Source organism: Temnothorax americanus, unplaced genomic scaffold (genome assembly GCF_048541705.1).
Source record: "Temnothorax americanus isolate GAGA-0224 unplaced genomic scaffold, ASM4854170v1 Scaffold16, whole genome shotgun sequence".
Classification (NCBI taxonomy): domain Eukaryota; kingdom Metazoa; phylum Arthropoda; class Insecta; order Hymenoptera; family Formicidae; genus Temnothorax; species Temnothorax americanus.
The window spans coordinates 2,118,234-2,135,731 of record NW_027509297.1 but is presented as its reverse complement, the minus strand read 5'-3'; the positions used below and the strand labels follow the sequence as shown (position 1 = coordinate 2,135,731).

The window sequence follows — 17,498 nt, the reverse complement described above, 5'->3', positions numbered from 1 at the left end:
GGATAATTAACTAAAAACTCTCGATATTGAAATTAACAAAGTAACAGGAAAAAAGTGAGCTTTGAGAATTAAACACAGTTAGCTATACGTGATTTAAAATGTAATGTAAAATTTAATTTAACAATTCAATAAAAAGTTGTAAATCGTACGTTTCGGTTCTTCTTTAAGCCATCTTTAGCAATGATAACAGATACATTAAATAATCTCACGCTCTCCAATTAGCGTTAGGTGCGAACATATCAAGATTAAATGGATAAAGACATTGCAGTGTAATTGTCACAAAGAAATACTAGTAAAATTATATACTGAGACTGAAAGTATACCGAGTGTAACCATAACCAAAACATAACTGAGAGTAAGATTAACGAGACTAACGGCGAATGAAGCGACTCACCTTTTTATCTCCTAGCATGCCGATTTTGCAGTCCAGCAAAACGGTACTGCCGATTCTCGCGGTGACGTTTATCTCTCGATCGCCGTCCTCGAAATACGGGCCGAATTTTCCAATAGCGCTATCGCTGGGCAGGACGAACTTTCTCTCCAACAACGTTCTGTGAGTGGTGATTTGAAACTGATGATCACGACCGCGTTCCGTTTCGAGCGTCCTGATCGACGGTTTAATCTCGTAGAAGGCCTTCGTCGACTTGCCGGTCAGCAGCAAGTTATTCGCCGGTCTAGACTGATTTTTCTTGGTCTCGCCGAGCTTCCTCGTTTCATTCGTATGGCCGACGCTAGTCTTCTCCTGTTGTCGGCTGTCCTGATAGTCCTCCTCCTTCTCGTCCGGCGGCGGTACTTGGAACGAGATCGCCCTGATATCTTGCACGTTTCTCTGCTCGCCGTATCTCGCTTCCGTAATATCTTCCACCTTCTCCACCGATATCATCGTCGGCCAGTCGTCCTTCGATTTTTCTATCGTCGAGTCGTACGTCCCTCGAACGTCTTCGTGGTCCAGCCTCTTCGCCAGAGCCTCTTTCGCCTGTCCCGAGTCCTCGATCCTCTTCGAGGCGAATATCATCTGATCGTCTACGTATCTCTTCGACGCGTTGTCGAAATGAGGATCTACGGTAACAAGCGAGGGCAAATCCTTCGTTGAGGTCGGGTACTCAACCGTGAAAGCGGAAATGACTTCCTCGAGGGCTGTTGTGTCGTTGCCGCGAGACCAGCCAGCGAAACCAATTTCGACAGTGCGATTCTTCGCGATTCTCTCGTCGAAGCGTTGATCTTCGTCATCGAGATGATTGATGCCACGCTCAATGGCGCCGTTCTCCGCTTCTGCGGGAAGGAAACAAACATGCCGTATTAACGATAAGTAAAGTTAAGTCAGAACACCGGATGTATGCACACAGTGGGCGGGGGAATGTAAGGGTGAACACAGGTTCGCCAATCGTGTCGAGGGTGAATCGACATGCCGACGAGGCGGAGCGTTTGCTTCGCCGAGATTTATGACTTGGAACGAGGGGATCTCCGGTTGGGTGAGGATTTAAATGCAGACGTAAAAAGTACGACCGGGAGTTTTATGGGTTTTTCAAGAGCTCTCGGAGGAGAGCCAATAAATGGCCAATCAAAATCTCAGATCTAAAAATGTTATAAAAATGAGGCGGCGCACACGAATCGTTTGCTTTGAGAGTGACATAAGTACAAACTCGGGAATGTTGCTAAAATCGATTACACTCTGTATTCAATTAATATATATATATATCTCTTTAACGAGAAGGCATACGTTTTTAGCAATAAAAATTTAGGGAGATTATATAATTCGTACAATCTTCCCAATTCGGAAATCCGTTTCGGAAACTACCAAAATAGAACAAAGGCTGAAAATCTGCGCGCGACATCCTGTTCACTTTGAAATATTCCGCGCGATACGAGTACCACGTGATAATAACAGAGTGTGTAATTTCTTTGTGCGCGACACAACGGCACGTATTTTCCCGAAACAAAAGTGCCGCAGGTTCGCTTCCGCAGGAATTTCATTTCGCGAGCGTGCGTATCGCGATCGTGCTTTTATTTGCGAGAACCCTGGCAAAGTTTTCGGTATAAGATTTCGCTTTTCCCGGTGTGGCTTCGATCACAATCGAAGTCCATGAGGAAACTCGTGATAAACAAACTCTTTTGAAAACTTCGCTCGGCGCGCTTTCTGTCATCCAACGAAATTTACTTTAGCGCGACCGACAAATTTCCTTTTATATGATTAAAAATCTGTTCTACTTTTAATACAAGTGAACGGTTTTTCTTTATAGAATATAGTTGCAATAGAAAATCCATCCACATAGTTTTTTTCACCTACATTTTTTTACGATTGATTGTAAATCAAAAACTTCGCGTCAACATAGATGAAAATCGTAAGAGAGTTACTTAAATATAAAAATATTAAACGATACACTTGAATACTTATCAGAAATTATTATAAATTATGAGAATATGTAATTCTATGACATTTTATTATATAAGAACCACAAAAAGTAGATTTTTATATAGAAATAGAAACTAGTTACCTAATTATTTCCAAAAAAAATGATATTTTTAAATGTTTCCGCGACCCTCAATAATATTGCACGAGTCCCTGACGAGGGAACGGTACGAAAATATCAATTTAAATAGTCCGGAGGCTGGGCCAAAACTAGAACAAGGCATAATAAGATATAATTATTTTCAGAAGTAGGTGTGGAGATAAACGGTTGCTGAGAAATACATGGTTCAAAGTGGAAGGTAGAAATTCCTATAAAATCGCAACTTTAATGCAGATTTCGTAATTCAGTTTTCTTTTGTTGTGCACATTATGAAAAGTGCTTTTGCATGGACCACCCTCTAATTCAGAAATTACACATAAATTGTATCCAATTGTATCCAAAGGACTAAATTGACACTTTCGTACCGTTCCCTTGTGAGGGGTCGCGAATCTTAGTTTGAGAAGCCCTGATCTTATTCATAGATACGTTCGTACGAAATATATTCGTAGTAATGCTTTAAAAGATAAAACTTTTACGCTGTTGTATTATTTATTGTGCAAAGAAACTGTGTCATCGCGGCCATAACGTAGATTCGTTGATGTTCCGATGCGCGCATCGCGCGATGTCTGACAATCGTCGCAATCCTATTTACGCAAGTGGATATTGCTCTCACAACAGTAACAGTTGCTATAAATATACTGCGATCACCTCCATCATTGCTATATCTGCCCGTGTGATGGCGAACGAGGAGGATTACAAGATTGCCATCTACCGCGACTTCTATCAGACAGTGTTATATCTCCCTCTGTATCTTCTATTCTAATACCATTACTCGGAACAGCTACAGCTTTTATATAGTTCCTCAGACATTTGTTCTTCAATTTTCTCTATTTCGTCACGAGAAGTTACACCAGTCCAGCCTTATATTATACCTTATTTCATCTTCGCTACTCTTGCGCGAAAATTGAAGATCACCAAATCACCACGGAAGAAAGAAACTATAAAGAGTACCATATACTTTTCCATCTTAGCATGTTAAACCTTACAGTATACTATCTTACATTTTAAATAGAAATATTTTGCTATACACTAATATTATTAAAAATCCGAAATTTTCGTCACTTTTGTTAATAATTTAAAAAATTTTTTAATTCAAAGAGGATTAATCATTTTTAATATTTTTACTTAAAAAATTACTAATGTGTCTAAAAGCATTTTATTGGCTAAAAAATCCATAGATAAGTGATTTGTGAAAGGTATTCAGTCACAAATGTTTAATTACAGCAAGTTATTTTTCAAATTTTCCAAGTTTTCTATAACTTTCAACTATCGTAAAATTTATCTGTTTTACTTATCATTTTTCAAAATCTCGACTATCTCTATGTTGACAACTTTTAATACTGCAGTACACAGTTTTGTGAAAATTTTGCGAATCGCCGATCTCGCTTACATTGTTCAAAAAATGCGCAAACGTCAGCGAGCCGATATATATATCGTGATATTTGGCATGGGCGATCTTGTTTAGGCGAATCGATATTGCCGGCCACGACGATAGCACAGGCTGTAATGGCAACAGCAACAGCAACGACGTGACATTCGTTCGTCGTTCGCGTCGTTCGGAAGCAATTTAGCGCACGCTTTGCGTCGCGAGTGATCGATCGATCGCGTCGAGCAACGCCGTGTAATTTTGGCCACCGACGACGTTCGTAATGATTGATAAAACGGCAGACGTGTATACAGAGATTTCGGTGGGAAATTCGAAGATCGCTAGATTCTCTCGTGCAATGTTTCTTTTTGCAGACGAATCGATATATCACAATTTATTTACTTCGTGCTTCTGTGTGCTCAAAGAAATATATTTGAAAAGTGATTTATAAAACGGCGGATGTGCATACAATGATTTCCGCGAGAATCCAAGAAAACTTCTGAGCAATTCTTGCCTGTGAGAAAGATCACTTTGTCATCATTTAATTATTCCATATTTCATATCAAGATACTTGCGAAACTAAACTGCGACGTGGAATTTAAGTTGCGATTCGAACATGTTCCGATTCGGTTTGAGTAATTTCCAACGGTGTTATCAAAGTTCTATTGGCATATTAATCTTCGCTTTGTTCGGGATTACACGTATTATTGTTCGCGGCGGTCCGATCTCTCCGTGAACATGCTCCGAATATAACACGTTCTGTGATAACAGATAAGGCGCTCCGCGCCCTCGTCTCGGGTTTTGTTGCCGATCCGTCTGGGAAAGCTTTTTCTTCAATCTCGCGTCCTGAATACAAGCAATTGTGCAAATGATTGATCGCCGCCGTGCGATATGCCGCAGCGGCTGGCGGAGCTTAAAAGCGCCATTGCTCCGCGGGAGTGCAAGTGATTCGCGCGAAATTTCGGCGATTAGCCCCCCGCGCGATACAGCCTGCTGCACCATAAAATGAAGATACACTTCGCGTTTGTTCCTTGTGATTGATAGCCTTCCGATCGGGTCCGTGTAACCGATGCATAAGTAACGTATCATTTTTCATTCGCCGCGGCGCGTCTGCAAATTTCGCGTCTAATTCCCTTTTCCACCTTCGGAGCCGAGCGCGTTTTCAGAGCCCGCTACGATCGAGCGGACGTGCCGAAGTAACGTGGCGCACCTATCTCTCCGCGCTCCGCAATTTGTCAGCAAGAATTTACGCTTGTCACGTGTGATATAGACAAATTCGCGAGACGTGCGAAGAAGATTCCGCAGATTATTCCTGCGGGCGCGACAGATGCAGTCCCAGATGGACGTCGGTCTGTGATGGGTTGAATTAAAAGTAAGTCTAATAGAGTGGAAATCCCCCGATTCGGAAATACGGCGTTTTCACGAGATAATTCTCACAAGAAAAAAATATGTAACTTGTTATGATAATTTTATAATTTTAAATGCAAGCGTAATAATGAACAAAATACTTTTCCTAAAAAATTTCTTAATTTGTATAATTTTGGGTTTGTCTCTAATAATGTAAAATCCATGCAAGGCTTTATAGATATATATATTAATTATTTCTTTATCGCTCTTTGTTTCTAATACTATTTGCATGTTATGCATCAATTTCAAACGCATGTTATATAGTTGTATATTGATATATTTCTTCATCAACAATTATTATACGTATAATTTATATCAATTATTATATTGTCTTCATCAATATATAGATATTATAATTTTGTTTATATATTCTATACTCTATAATATTAACCATGTAATGGGTTTTTCCTGATATAACACAAAATGTGTATTAATGTTACAATTTAATACTATACATCTATTTTACAAAATGTAAAACCCTTTTTCATTTTCTTTTCAACTATAGTAGAAAGGAACATATTTCAATCTCTTTGCCTCTTTTTGGCAAGAACTATTAAAATTATTTACCGATTAATATTTTATTGTTTGTTCTTTTTAGGGAAAAAAATGTATCGCTTAAAGTTAGAGTTATTATGATTCATAAAAATAACAATGTCTTTATCTGTGAAAAGCTGGCAACATTAAGCGCAATCTCGTTATTCGGTATACTTTCAGATTTCGTAGGGTGCGCGGAACTGCGTGAAAGGGCATTCGCCTACCAAATGGTAATTGCTAGGAAGCGCAAGAAAGTAAATTCCGGTGGGGTTATCTTCGTATAAAGACTTTATAGAACAACTGGCTCGGTAGCTACAAAAGAGTTTCGCCCTTTTTATCCTTCCGGGCACGGCCGTTTTCCGTTGTTACGACTCGACGCTTATAGCGCAACTAAACATTCAGGTTAATTAAAAATCCTCGCATTCCGATAAACTGAGACAAATAAACCTTCGTTTACTCGCAATAATATTACATCGTGAGAGTATTCAATCGAAAAAGTGTACCATAAATTCGTTGCAAGCAGAGAGCGACCGGCTCGAATTTAGCGCGAAAATAAAAAAATATTCGAGATTTTTGTTGTCAGCAATTCATATAAAAGTCCCTCAAATTATTGTCCTTTTAAAAGCTTTGTGATATTTTACATGCAATACATATTGAATGTAAAAATTTTTTTAACAAATGCCATTATTTCGTTAATACATAATTCAACTTTTACATTATTAAATATATGTACATTACATAACTTAGAAAATTAATTAAACCTTTGTATTATTTGTGTCTAATTGCATATAATTCGATGTCTGTGTAAATTCCCATTTAATTCATGATTATAATTCTTATCTATATCTTTCCAATAATAATGAGTGAAATCGCATTAGCCCAATATGAAAGTAGTCAGAAGATAACATTAAGTTGATATTTTTATATATTGCTATACTATATTGCGTTTTAATAAGTTATTCAAGTTTTAGTAGATGTCGTGTAAATGTGTCTGTGCTAAAATTAAAAACGTCAAGCAAAAACATTGAATCACCCACCTGATGCAGTGACAGTAATCATGACGGAGACAATGGCGATGACGCCGAGCACCGAGGCGGTCGACTGCATTCTCCAACCGGTCATCTCGAGGATCCACGCTATCTCAACCCTCAGGAACCTGCTCCATCTCGTTCATCTTCCCTCTGTGCAAGAAACAGAATCGTTATATTAGTAATGAAAACTGAATAAACCTTGAAATAAATCGCAAAAAGAGCACATTTTTCTTCTACTTTTGAAGAAATGGGTGAAAGCAAAATATATTCAAAGACTTTCATGAAATTCAAACATATTTTTAATATATATCTTTGTGCATTTGTATTTTTTATACCTTTTTCTCAGAATAGTGTTTCTAAATTGATATCATCTCACTAAAAATAGTTATTTTTAATTAACTTCAATATTTTGATAATAAGAATTTATTTTTTGTATAAAATTATATTCAACTATTATATTCTTCAGTCTTTTCTACCCCTATTTCATATATAATTCGTTAAGATTTGGTTGATCAATTCTGGAGTTGTAGAAATTGTTGTAAATTTGGCACAGTCATACATACATACATACACACATACCGACATTCTTTTTAATGCAATATTTCGACGTTTTAGAACACTCTGAACATATTGACATTAAAAACTCAAAAAACAATCTTTTCTCTTTGGTTTCTTCTACCCCTATTTTATATATAATTTTTTTAAATTTGATCAATTAGAGCTAACTTTATACGCGATCAAAGGTTCATATACAAATTTACGAAAACAAAGCTTCCTCTATGAGGAAGCAATAACAATAAGTCGTCTTTCATATAATAAGCAATATAAATCACGAGAAATATACTTTTAACATAGGCTTGTTTTTTACTTTTATTTTAGCACAAGATAACATTTTAATTTTTTCAATAAAATGATAAAGTTTAATGTTAAAAATATATCGTAATAAGCATGGAATTAGGTTTTGTATTAAATTCTCTTGCAATAATAGAAATAAGAAAGTTGCGAGATTCTGCTATTTTACTCTCTATCGATTATATTTCTCTCTCTCTCTCTCTCTCTCTCTCTCTCTCTCTCTCTCTCTCTCTCTCTCTCTCTCTCTCTCTCTCTCTCTCCACAGTTTTTATATAATATTCACTATATCAGATTTAAGTTAAAAACAAGAAACAGTGCTGTTGATCTCAGTTTTATGAAGATACAACGCGGAGTAAAAAACAAAAAAATATTTTTCATGTGTGTGTGTGAGCCAGTCTATTTCATCTTTCATCATATTAATGAATATGACAGAACGAACCTGGATTACCCAAGGCAGATTCACTACACAAAGTGTTGCACACACGCAATAAAAGATACAATACGTAAAAATGCTGCTGTTAATGAATAATTTTTTCTCCCCTAAAGGTGTTTAATTTTATCGATATATCCTCTTCTCTCTTATTCGTAATATATAAATATATAATTTTGCAGTCATACTGTTACTCCAATTCTTGAATGTTCTGAGTTACAATTTAAACCATTTACAAATATTAATAACTTTTAACATCAAGTTTAACACGCATAATAAATTTTAAGAAATCAACAGATATATTATTATATAGTAAAAAAATAAGTTTCCACCTATTTTAAATACATGCATTTAATGTTTATATAATCATTGACGAAAAGTAATAAATAATTGTTACAATCAGAAAAATATAATATAATTCACTATGCAAAAAGCATAAGAGCAATGCTTTTAATTATTTTACAATTAAATAATTGATAATCAAAATCACAAAACTTGTGCATCCAAACCTTCTTCATAATTTTTTAAAATTTTCATATATAAAAATAACTTATTTTTAAACAAATCACATTGTGCTGTTAATAAGTAAGGGAAAAAAATTAAGTCGTGCATAAATATCGATCGTCTTGCCCGAGCGAATATCCCGTTTACGCGGATAAGGCAATTATTAAAGAACTACCCGTGATTAAGCTCGCTTCCCTAGAAGTATTATCCCCGACCTCAACTACGTTCCCTAATTTGCATCCGTCATCTCTAACAAACACGATTTGCTCGTCTTTCAGACGTTGACGGATAAATGAAGTTTTTGAAGTAGCTAAAGTCATCAATAAGCGTCTTTATGCGTGATCGATCAAAAGTCAAAACTGTCGAATGGCACTGAAATGTCATATTAACTGAAGAAAAAGATTAAGAAAGAAACGATACCGCAAATAATTTAATTTTAAAAATAATAAATCTGAAAGATTTTGTATAATAATTATTAATAAATGGATAACAGTTTATCCATTTATTAATGATTCCATGAGATTAAGATGAATTAGCTATAAATTGCAATCATATAAATAAAAAAATCAATTCTGAATTGAATACATAATAATAGATTGTTTAAAAGATCGATCTTACATAAAGACATATATCAGTTTTATATTCGCATTACTTTTTATATCTGTATTTACATCTATAAAATATTATTTAGCATGTTTAAATCACTTTATCTGCGGTTTTCCGCAAAATAATTTATTTGACTTTCCGCGTGTGACTGCTTAATAGCCATCAGTTTTTATATTCGCTGTCGATATATCGACACAATTCACCACGTTATTACACAGTTTCCGTTAATCGTTAACGAAGAGATGACATTTATTTTCCGAAAATAAAAATAGGACGGTATTGAAACCCATTGATCATGACATGTACCTAGCTATACTGAGATTATCAATAAAACCGAATATTTCAATATTTTTACACGCCGCATATAAGTTTAAATCTATTTACTTATATGTATATACACGTATTATATGTAACAAATTTAGTATTCTTTAATTGTAAAAATTTGTACATACATATATAATATATATACGGAAAGAATGATTTTGCTAAAATATTTAAAATTTTAGTTAGATATAGATCTGAAAATAATTTTGTTGCACCATCAGAATAATTAAGTAGAACACTCGAACTGATTGCTAAAATGTCAAAATTTTTTACAGCGTTATCATACTTCAGCGACCTATACTAATATATAATTGATTTGATGGTGCAACAAAATTATTTTCAGATCTGTATCTAGCTTTTTTAGATATTTGAGCAAAACCGTTTTTTTCGTGTACAATTCAACTTTGATAAATTTTAAATTCAATGTTATACGAATCACAACATATAATTACATAGTTATACGAAGTTATGAATCGTGTATGAAATTTCCGCTGTATTTATATATTTCAGTTATTGCAGAGTAATTAGAACTATATTGTACATTAAAAGTTTTTGACACATAAAAGACGCATAAATCGTGCCTGTTTGAAATTAGTGAAGCCGTAATATAACTTGGCTATACGAGCTAGCAAACAGCATATTGAAACTTCTCTTCAAAATTCATTTCTTTCTTGTGACGCTATTGGAGTTGTTGCGCGCGGATAGTTGTCAACACATTAATTGCAATTAAACGGCAGGACGCGACTATATAGACATATATGTCTGCTCGAGACCCACATAGTACGTTAACATAACTTCGTTACGAGGCGATGAATCAAACATCGAAATTACCAGTCGAAATGTTCGATTTGATGAAAAATTAAGGGAGTAAAGATAGTTTTCGAGCGCACAATCACCTTTAGCACTTTACATAATCCAAGCTCATTTAATCATATCATGCGCAAACTACTAGAAACCCAGTCATTTCTAGATTACCTTCGACAAAGCAGCTTAGTCAACAATAAAATGTTTAATGTCAAATATTAAAAAGTTTAATACATGAGATTACGCTAAGGTCAGTTTTAAATAAATAAAATCTGTATCTACAAATATATATAACTGAATCTGCAGGTAAAAAAATATTGGTCATCTAGGACCCTCTGCGCGCACGACGGTCACATAATTAAGTCAGAAATTGTGACGCAACGATGTCCGACTCGATGGTCGCGCTTATCACACAGCCGCAGATGGAGATTCTAACGAGTCCTCCTGTCGACTGCCAATTATAATGTTTAATCAGACGTACCTAACTACAGACGCACGTGTATACATGGCGCGCTATTACTTACCGGGAGTCGAGACGGAACGAGATTTGCCGAGCCGAGGAAGTCAAATATTCACACAGATATGATTGCATAATTTCGCTCGGCCTCGCGTGGCATTTCGAGAATTTCTACTTAATGCGAAAACTTTGATCTCAGATTTCTGCCTCTTCTTTAATCCATATACCGCGTCTGTGCAAAGCGCCGTAATAGTAAATCAACTAATATCTTCTATGAGCCAGCTAAACGGCGGAATCATATGTTTTATCTTATTTTCGCGCGATATCGCGTTATACGCGTCATTTACTCGTACGGATTATATATAGGTAGTAAGAGTTAATCTGTATACGCTTGTGTAATATTCAGTCACCTTAGATAATTTACGCAAGCCGATAAACCCGAGTTGATGTTTAATATTATGTAACACACACCACACACACACAAACAGAACTCCGTAAAATAAAAAAAAATAAATATAAATATAAATAAAAATATAAATATGCTTAACTTTCAATTTGCAGATTTGCATTACGAAGTAATTTATATAGTAAATATTAAAAATTTTCTCTCTTCCTTTTTTTAAATAGCAATTGCATAAAATATATATTCACACCTATAATTGAAATATAGATTATTTGTATGGCGCGTAAGGAAATACTCTAATAAAATTGAACTTATTTTGACCACAAAAATAGAAATATATGAAAAATACATAAACATTCATAAATTAAGTTATAATATTTTATTGCAACTTTTATTGTATTACAGTAATTTATCACATGAAAAGCGTTTTATCTTTTATAAGAAATTATTTTATTTCTTTTCTGTGCTATAAAGTTTAATTTAAACGTAACATGATAGATATTATTAAAACAAGCTGGTCATTAAAATCGAAATAAATAAGATTCAAGATTTATCCATCTAATAAATTGATCTATATTATCGTACTCTTTTCTTCAGATTACCTTTTACTTTACAAGTTTATACGTATAATTTTATTTCATTTAGCAGTATACCTCAAATTTACCCTTTAATTTCACTTTTTATACATTTATATTAAAGTGAAAGTAATTAAGAACAACAATTCTTTTACAAATAAAGCTTAACAGCACATTATGGGGATAAAACCGTACATAATTTAAGTCAAGAGCGGCTAAGAAAGTATCTCGTTAAGTTGTTTGCCAAAGAAAAACTGTTCTTGTCAACGCAAAGTTTCACAGATTCTATCCAACTGAATCACTTCGCTTATTTCAATGTGTATTGGAAACGTTGGCTACATGCAAATGAAAAGAGTTTCAACAGGCTGAACTACGTGATGTTATACCTATAAAATCTGTACCAAAGAATCATTGCTCTACTATTGAGAATAATTTTCTTTATAATTTCAGGGACGTATGTCGCTACGTTAATATACAATATAGTTATAATTTGTGTGCAATAATTATCCTGTGCTTATATCTTTATGCTAATAAAGTAAAAATGAAAAATTTGTCTTAAAAATAAAATCTAATTTAAAAAACTGTGCTAACATATGTCATGATAATTTATATAACCTCATCATTTAATTAATTATAGTATATATATCCCAATCATAATATCTAGCAATAATAATAATAATAGATATGAAACTAATATTTAAAAATTAAAATAAACGGTGGTAATGAATAAAAATAAAACAAAAGCAGAAAAAATAAAGATAAAATATTAAAAATAAATTAAAAAACTAATTTTAAAGTTTTTGTAAAGATTTTTATTAATTAAAAATAAATTGTCTAAAAAACAAATCGCAATAAATTTTCTGTGCCAGATTTTGTTTTCAAAAACATCAATTTCAAAAATTTAAATTTTTTTCAATTTTTTTTGCTTATTTTTTTATGAAGATTTATTATCCCTATAATTTTGTAATAATAGATATAAATATTGCATCTTATCTTTCAAAAGTCATTGCATACGAGTATGTATCGTACATTGACAATATATTTACGAAAATTCAGTTTCGCTCACAATTCGACTAAACGCTCTTAAATAGCACGGTTGCTCACTTAATAGATACATTGCAGAATCAAGACGTCGCTCGCACTTGCTCGCCCGCGATGGGCATTGTTTGTCGAACTACTCGAACAATCGCGTTAACAGGCTGCTTCCGCGGCTCATCAATATCGTTCAGAAGTTCTCGCCGCGCGCCCAAGTTCTCCCTCGCCTGTGAGTCCGTCGCGTAATAATTATAGGGCCGTCCACACTTTCGCGAACAGCGGCCTAGTTATAACCGTGGGATGTCTCAGCGTAGTTTAGTTGAGGCGATTTGGCATGGAACTTCGAAGCGGAGTTACAACGACGGGCTCGATATATTCAAGTTAATAGCAATTACTGTCGGACGAACGCAAAGCCGGTTGACTGTCGGAACTTCCCCAGTGAACATACCCCATCGTTAGTCGTTAAGTCCAAACGGATCACACATGTAATATATAATATCATGTTCTATAATATATATTTCAAGAGAATATAAAACCGCCGCGCCGTAATGCCGAACGTCAAGTAATAAACCAAAAGAATGGGGCATTACGCCACAAATGGCTGAAAATTTTTCATCGCAAATCGTCTGCGAGTGGTGTCATTTACTATCCGATAGACGAAGTACTGAAGAATAAATAGAGCCCTGCGATAAGCCGGGCTTTCTACGGTAAACTAGGTATTAAACTGGATTTTGCTTAATCCTTCAATTCAAAAATTTTATGTGTACCTACCTCTTTGCAAATATTTTTTATAAAAGCTTTTATAAAAAATTATATTTCCGTGCAGCAAGTCTTTGAATTATGTAAAAAAATTTTGTGTTTGTTATAACAGATAAATAAATTATCAAAATTACTAATGTTACTCTTATATCAACATCTTTTTAATAAAATAAAAGTTTCCGATAAATTTAAATATATTCGTATTCGAAATATGTCAATTCGTGGAAAAATAAAACCTTGATACTCTAACAATAAGTTAAGTTATGCTACCATTCATTTCGCAGTCATTATTCCATGCCACAATTCCCGAATTTACACAACGTTCCGCACAGTTTTCTTGTTTGGAAAATTAAATATCACTCCATTCCGTCTGCTGATTGTAAATGAGACTTCGCAACTTTGCTACTTTAGATAGTACTAATACATTCGTCAGTTGTAACCCTTTACGTAAACTGCGACACAGATGGTGGCGCGAATCAAGTTGCTGAGTCAGTTAAACTTCTTAAGTAGAGTGCGAGAGGGTTTTTACTTAATCAAGATCGCTAGCATAATAATTTATTCCTTATTTCTGGGTCAGTCTAGAGAATTATAAAAAAACGCATATGCTCACAGAAAGCAAAGATTGAGTACTTTTGATATGTATCCATTAATTAATTATTAATAATTAGATTTTTTATGTCATAAAGCATGTTAAATTAGATTGTGATGTTAATCTAACTACTTCTAGATTTTATATCCTCAGTTAATTCATGTACGTATTTTATTAATTTTTTCACAATCCATTTCTTTCACTTCTTATTCAAAAAATAACTTTCGTGGTTATGACTAAAATTTAAATATATATCTATACATATAATATACACAAAGTACTTATTTCATGTCTTGCACATTGTTTTCTATTGATAAATTCATTAATTTCGAATCAATTTCTTTAGAAATAAGAAATGTCAAGACACTAATAATTTTCAAGTTATATATAAATGGTTGAGAAAGTAAGCCTCTCTTAAACGAACTAAAATTCAAGGAATCAAATAAATTACTGAACTACATTCTTTAACTAATTTGAAATAAAAATTAAATGAAAGAAATTCAATGGAATTCTAATTTTAAACTAAATTAGAAACATATGTATATACCGCTGAAGATTGAAAAGCTTTCTTCGATAATCTTTCCTCGCTAAGGAAAAATTGACTTTAAGTTAATTAAAGAATTGGACTAAAAAAATAGTAAAAAATTAAACACATTAAATATAAATTTTTTACTATATACATATTCTTGAGTTTTTATTGTTTTTAAGCTATTACAGTCTTGTAACTTTATAGTACCTGAAATATAAAATACAAAGGCAATAATGTTTTATAAATGTTTTATAATTTAAAATATGTTCCATTTTCACATAAACTCAATGTTTTATTTAAAAAACGCAAATATTTTTTAATTTTTTGCAAGATTATGATAAGATTAATAATATGGGATGCTTAATATTAGGAAATATTAATGTTTAATGAGGAACAGAAAGTTTGTACAGTCAAAGACAAAATTTGCGAATTTATTTCAAGGAAAGAAATAATTGGACTGAAGAAACCTAAACCAGAAAATAGTAGATTGCTTCCTTAAAAGTTATGGAATAATAGTGAAACACGAGGCACTCGAAATTTTCGGTCCTGCCTTTAATTACAAAAAACTCCTACATTTTAATAAGTTTTGTGTATTACAAATTAATATATCTGAAATATAATAGTAAAAATAATATCTATATATGAAGAACTTTGTGTGTTTATTCATTCCTTTTTTCCCCTAAAATTAATTTGCAAATTTTGTCTTGCATTTGGTCATACAAACTTCCTATTTCCTCTCAAAAAGAGAAAGCTTTTGCAGTATAGAAATTTATGGTTTATCGTAATAAAATGATTTATCATAATAAAAGTTTGAACGAAAGGTTACTATAGTCTAAACTTTGAACTAATAAAAGTTAAGAAACATTTTTAGTTCACGCAAGGATAGTGAGTAAATTTTTATTATTATTAATTGTCGACGGCAATTATGAAGTCGCAGAGCGACTTTCCAGAAAATTAACAAAAAACACTCAAATCTCCGCGGCGCGCAAATAAATGCGGCACATTAACATCATCACTCCCGTGACGCCACTCTTTGCCCGGATATTCTAATTAACACAGACTGTAATGCACCGTGGCGTACCGCTGTAATTCGTTGTAATAACCTTCGAGACAATTAATTGTGCGCGCGCTTACTTTTATACGATTAATTATACGCCATATACATTCGTTCTCCTGTTCCGCGTCGGTGAAATTGCAAAAGCGACAAATAATACCGCTGCATTCTTTTCCAGTTGGAAGATAACGCCTGTGTAACCAAGAAAAGAAGAAGAGAAAGAGCATCAACACAGTGCTATCTTTTTCAGTATGAATACATAATTTCATAAATCCAAATTCTAAATCCTTTTCATCGATGTAAAGATATTTGCTTATTTATTGAATTTATTCTATCAAAAGAGAGAGAGTCAAGTCGTATCTACTTTTCAATTTTTTCAAAAAACCCCGCACAGTTTTTATGAAAATTGGATTGGATTGGATTGGATCACATAAACTATCTATTTCCAAAGTTTCAACCAATCCAATTTTACCAAAATCCAATTTCCATAAAAAAGGTCTTGCCTGTGCAAGGTCTGTGCAATATATATCTTTTAATAGCATTGACGTTACACTGTCATATAGATCTAAACTCATACTTGTAAAAAGTTTCTTTTTTCCTAAAAGTAAATATAGTGTTCCTATATTAAATGGTATGCAATTCCTGTTAAAATGCGTTCTTATATTAAATTTTTATATTACAAATTAAAGACTTTCCAAAATCAGAAGTAACATAACTTCAACCAGAACAACAACTTCGTAAGAAGCTAAATCTTGTTTTAAACTGCAAAACAATGTATGTTGATTACACTAGTTATATTGTAATGGATGAGCATCTTCAAAGGCTCATTAATTCTGCGAAAGCAAGGATGGTAAGAAATTAAAATAAGAAAGGAGGTGTTTCATAACTCGTAAGAAAAAGGAAAGGAGTATATTTTAATAATGTGTATAGCACTTATCTTTCAGTGCAACTAATTTATTTAATGGCAAATATTTTTAGCGTTATATTGTACGGTGTACTTTGCGAGACAAAGATTTCGTTACGCAATTATTAATTCTTATAATTATTACGTAAGCGATTATCATAATAATTTATTACCGTATTTTAATTTCATGACATCATAAAACAAAACTGGGCGTCAACATCGTTTAGTAGAACTCTTGAAACTCATTAAAATTTGAAGAGAGATATATATATATAGTCAAGCACAATTTATAGTCAAGCTTAGTAACCTTCGAACTTACGAAAACTTTTGACAAAATGTATAGTAACAAGTCCATCTAACTCCGCGTCGTTGCTTTAAATACCCGGTGAAATCGAAGCCGCAAGTTCGCGTATATATAACTTTTGAGCGTTATTTCGCGATTCTAATACCACCCCTCCAGTTGTTATAGAACAACACCATGGAAACGAGTTCGCAACACCGAGCAGCATCCATGGGATACTGCCATGGTAATGTCATCTTGCTAACGTCGCTTTAATGACTCGCAAATTTAACCCGCTCTCCGCCGGCGCGGCGCGCTCGTTCGCTCACCGCGCGGAAAGTTTGTCGAGAAATCCGAGTCGGCTATCGCTGAAGTCGCAGTTTCGGGACCCAGGATATTCTGGAATTAACGTGATATCGATTCGCGCGCGCCGAGTGCTCATTAGAACACGCTACGTTACGTTCACGACGGGGCGAGTGCACATTTTCGGGATTAACGGCATCCCGATTTTACTGCAGCGCGAAATAATTAAGGCGCGATATAAG

General features: G+C 33.8%; 1 protein-coding gene across 9 annotated transcripts in view; it reads right to left on the bottom strand.

Moving 5' to 3' along the window:
• The window catches only part of LOC143895503 (uncharacterized), a 257,055-nt gene that overhangs the window by 67,913 nt on the left and 171,644 nt on the right, over window positions 1–17,498 (bottom strand). For 8 of the 9 annotated variants that reach the window (XR_013256344.1, XR_013256345.1, XR_013256343.1 and 5 more), the window contains 2 exons: window positions 6,855–6,998; window positions 395–1,272 (listed from right to left, as the gene is read on the bottom strand). Coding sequence is in view for 5 of the 9 variants with exons in the window: in XM_077402671.1 (XP_077258797.1) it covers window positions 395–1,272; window positions 6,855–6,939 (963 nt within the window). In the remaining 4 variants the exon portion in view is untranslated. Of the gene's footprint in view, window positions 1–394; window positions 1,273–6,854; window positions 6,999–10,892; window positions 11,087–17,498 lie in introns of those variants that run through there. The other variant, XM_077402672.1, reaches the window with a different exon arrangement.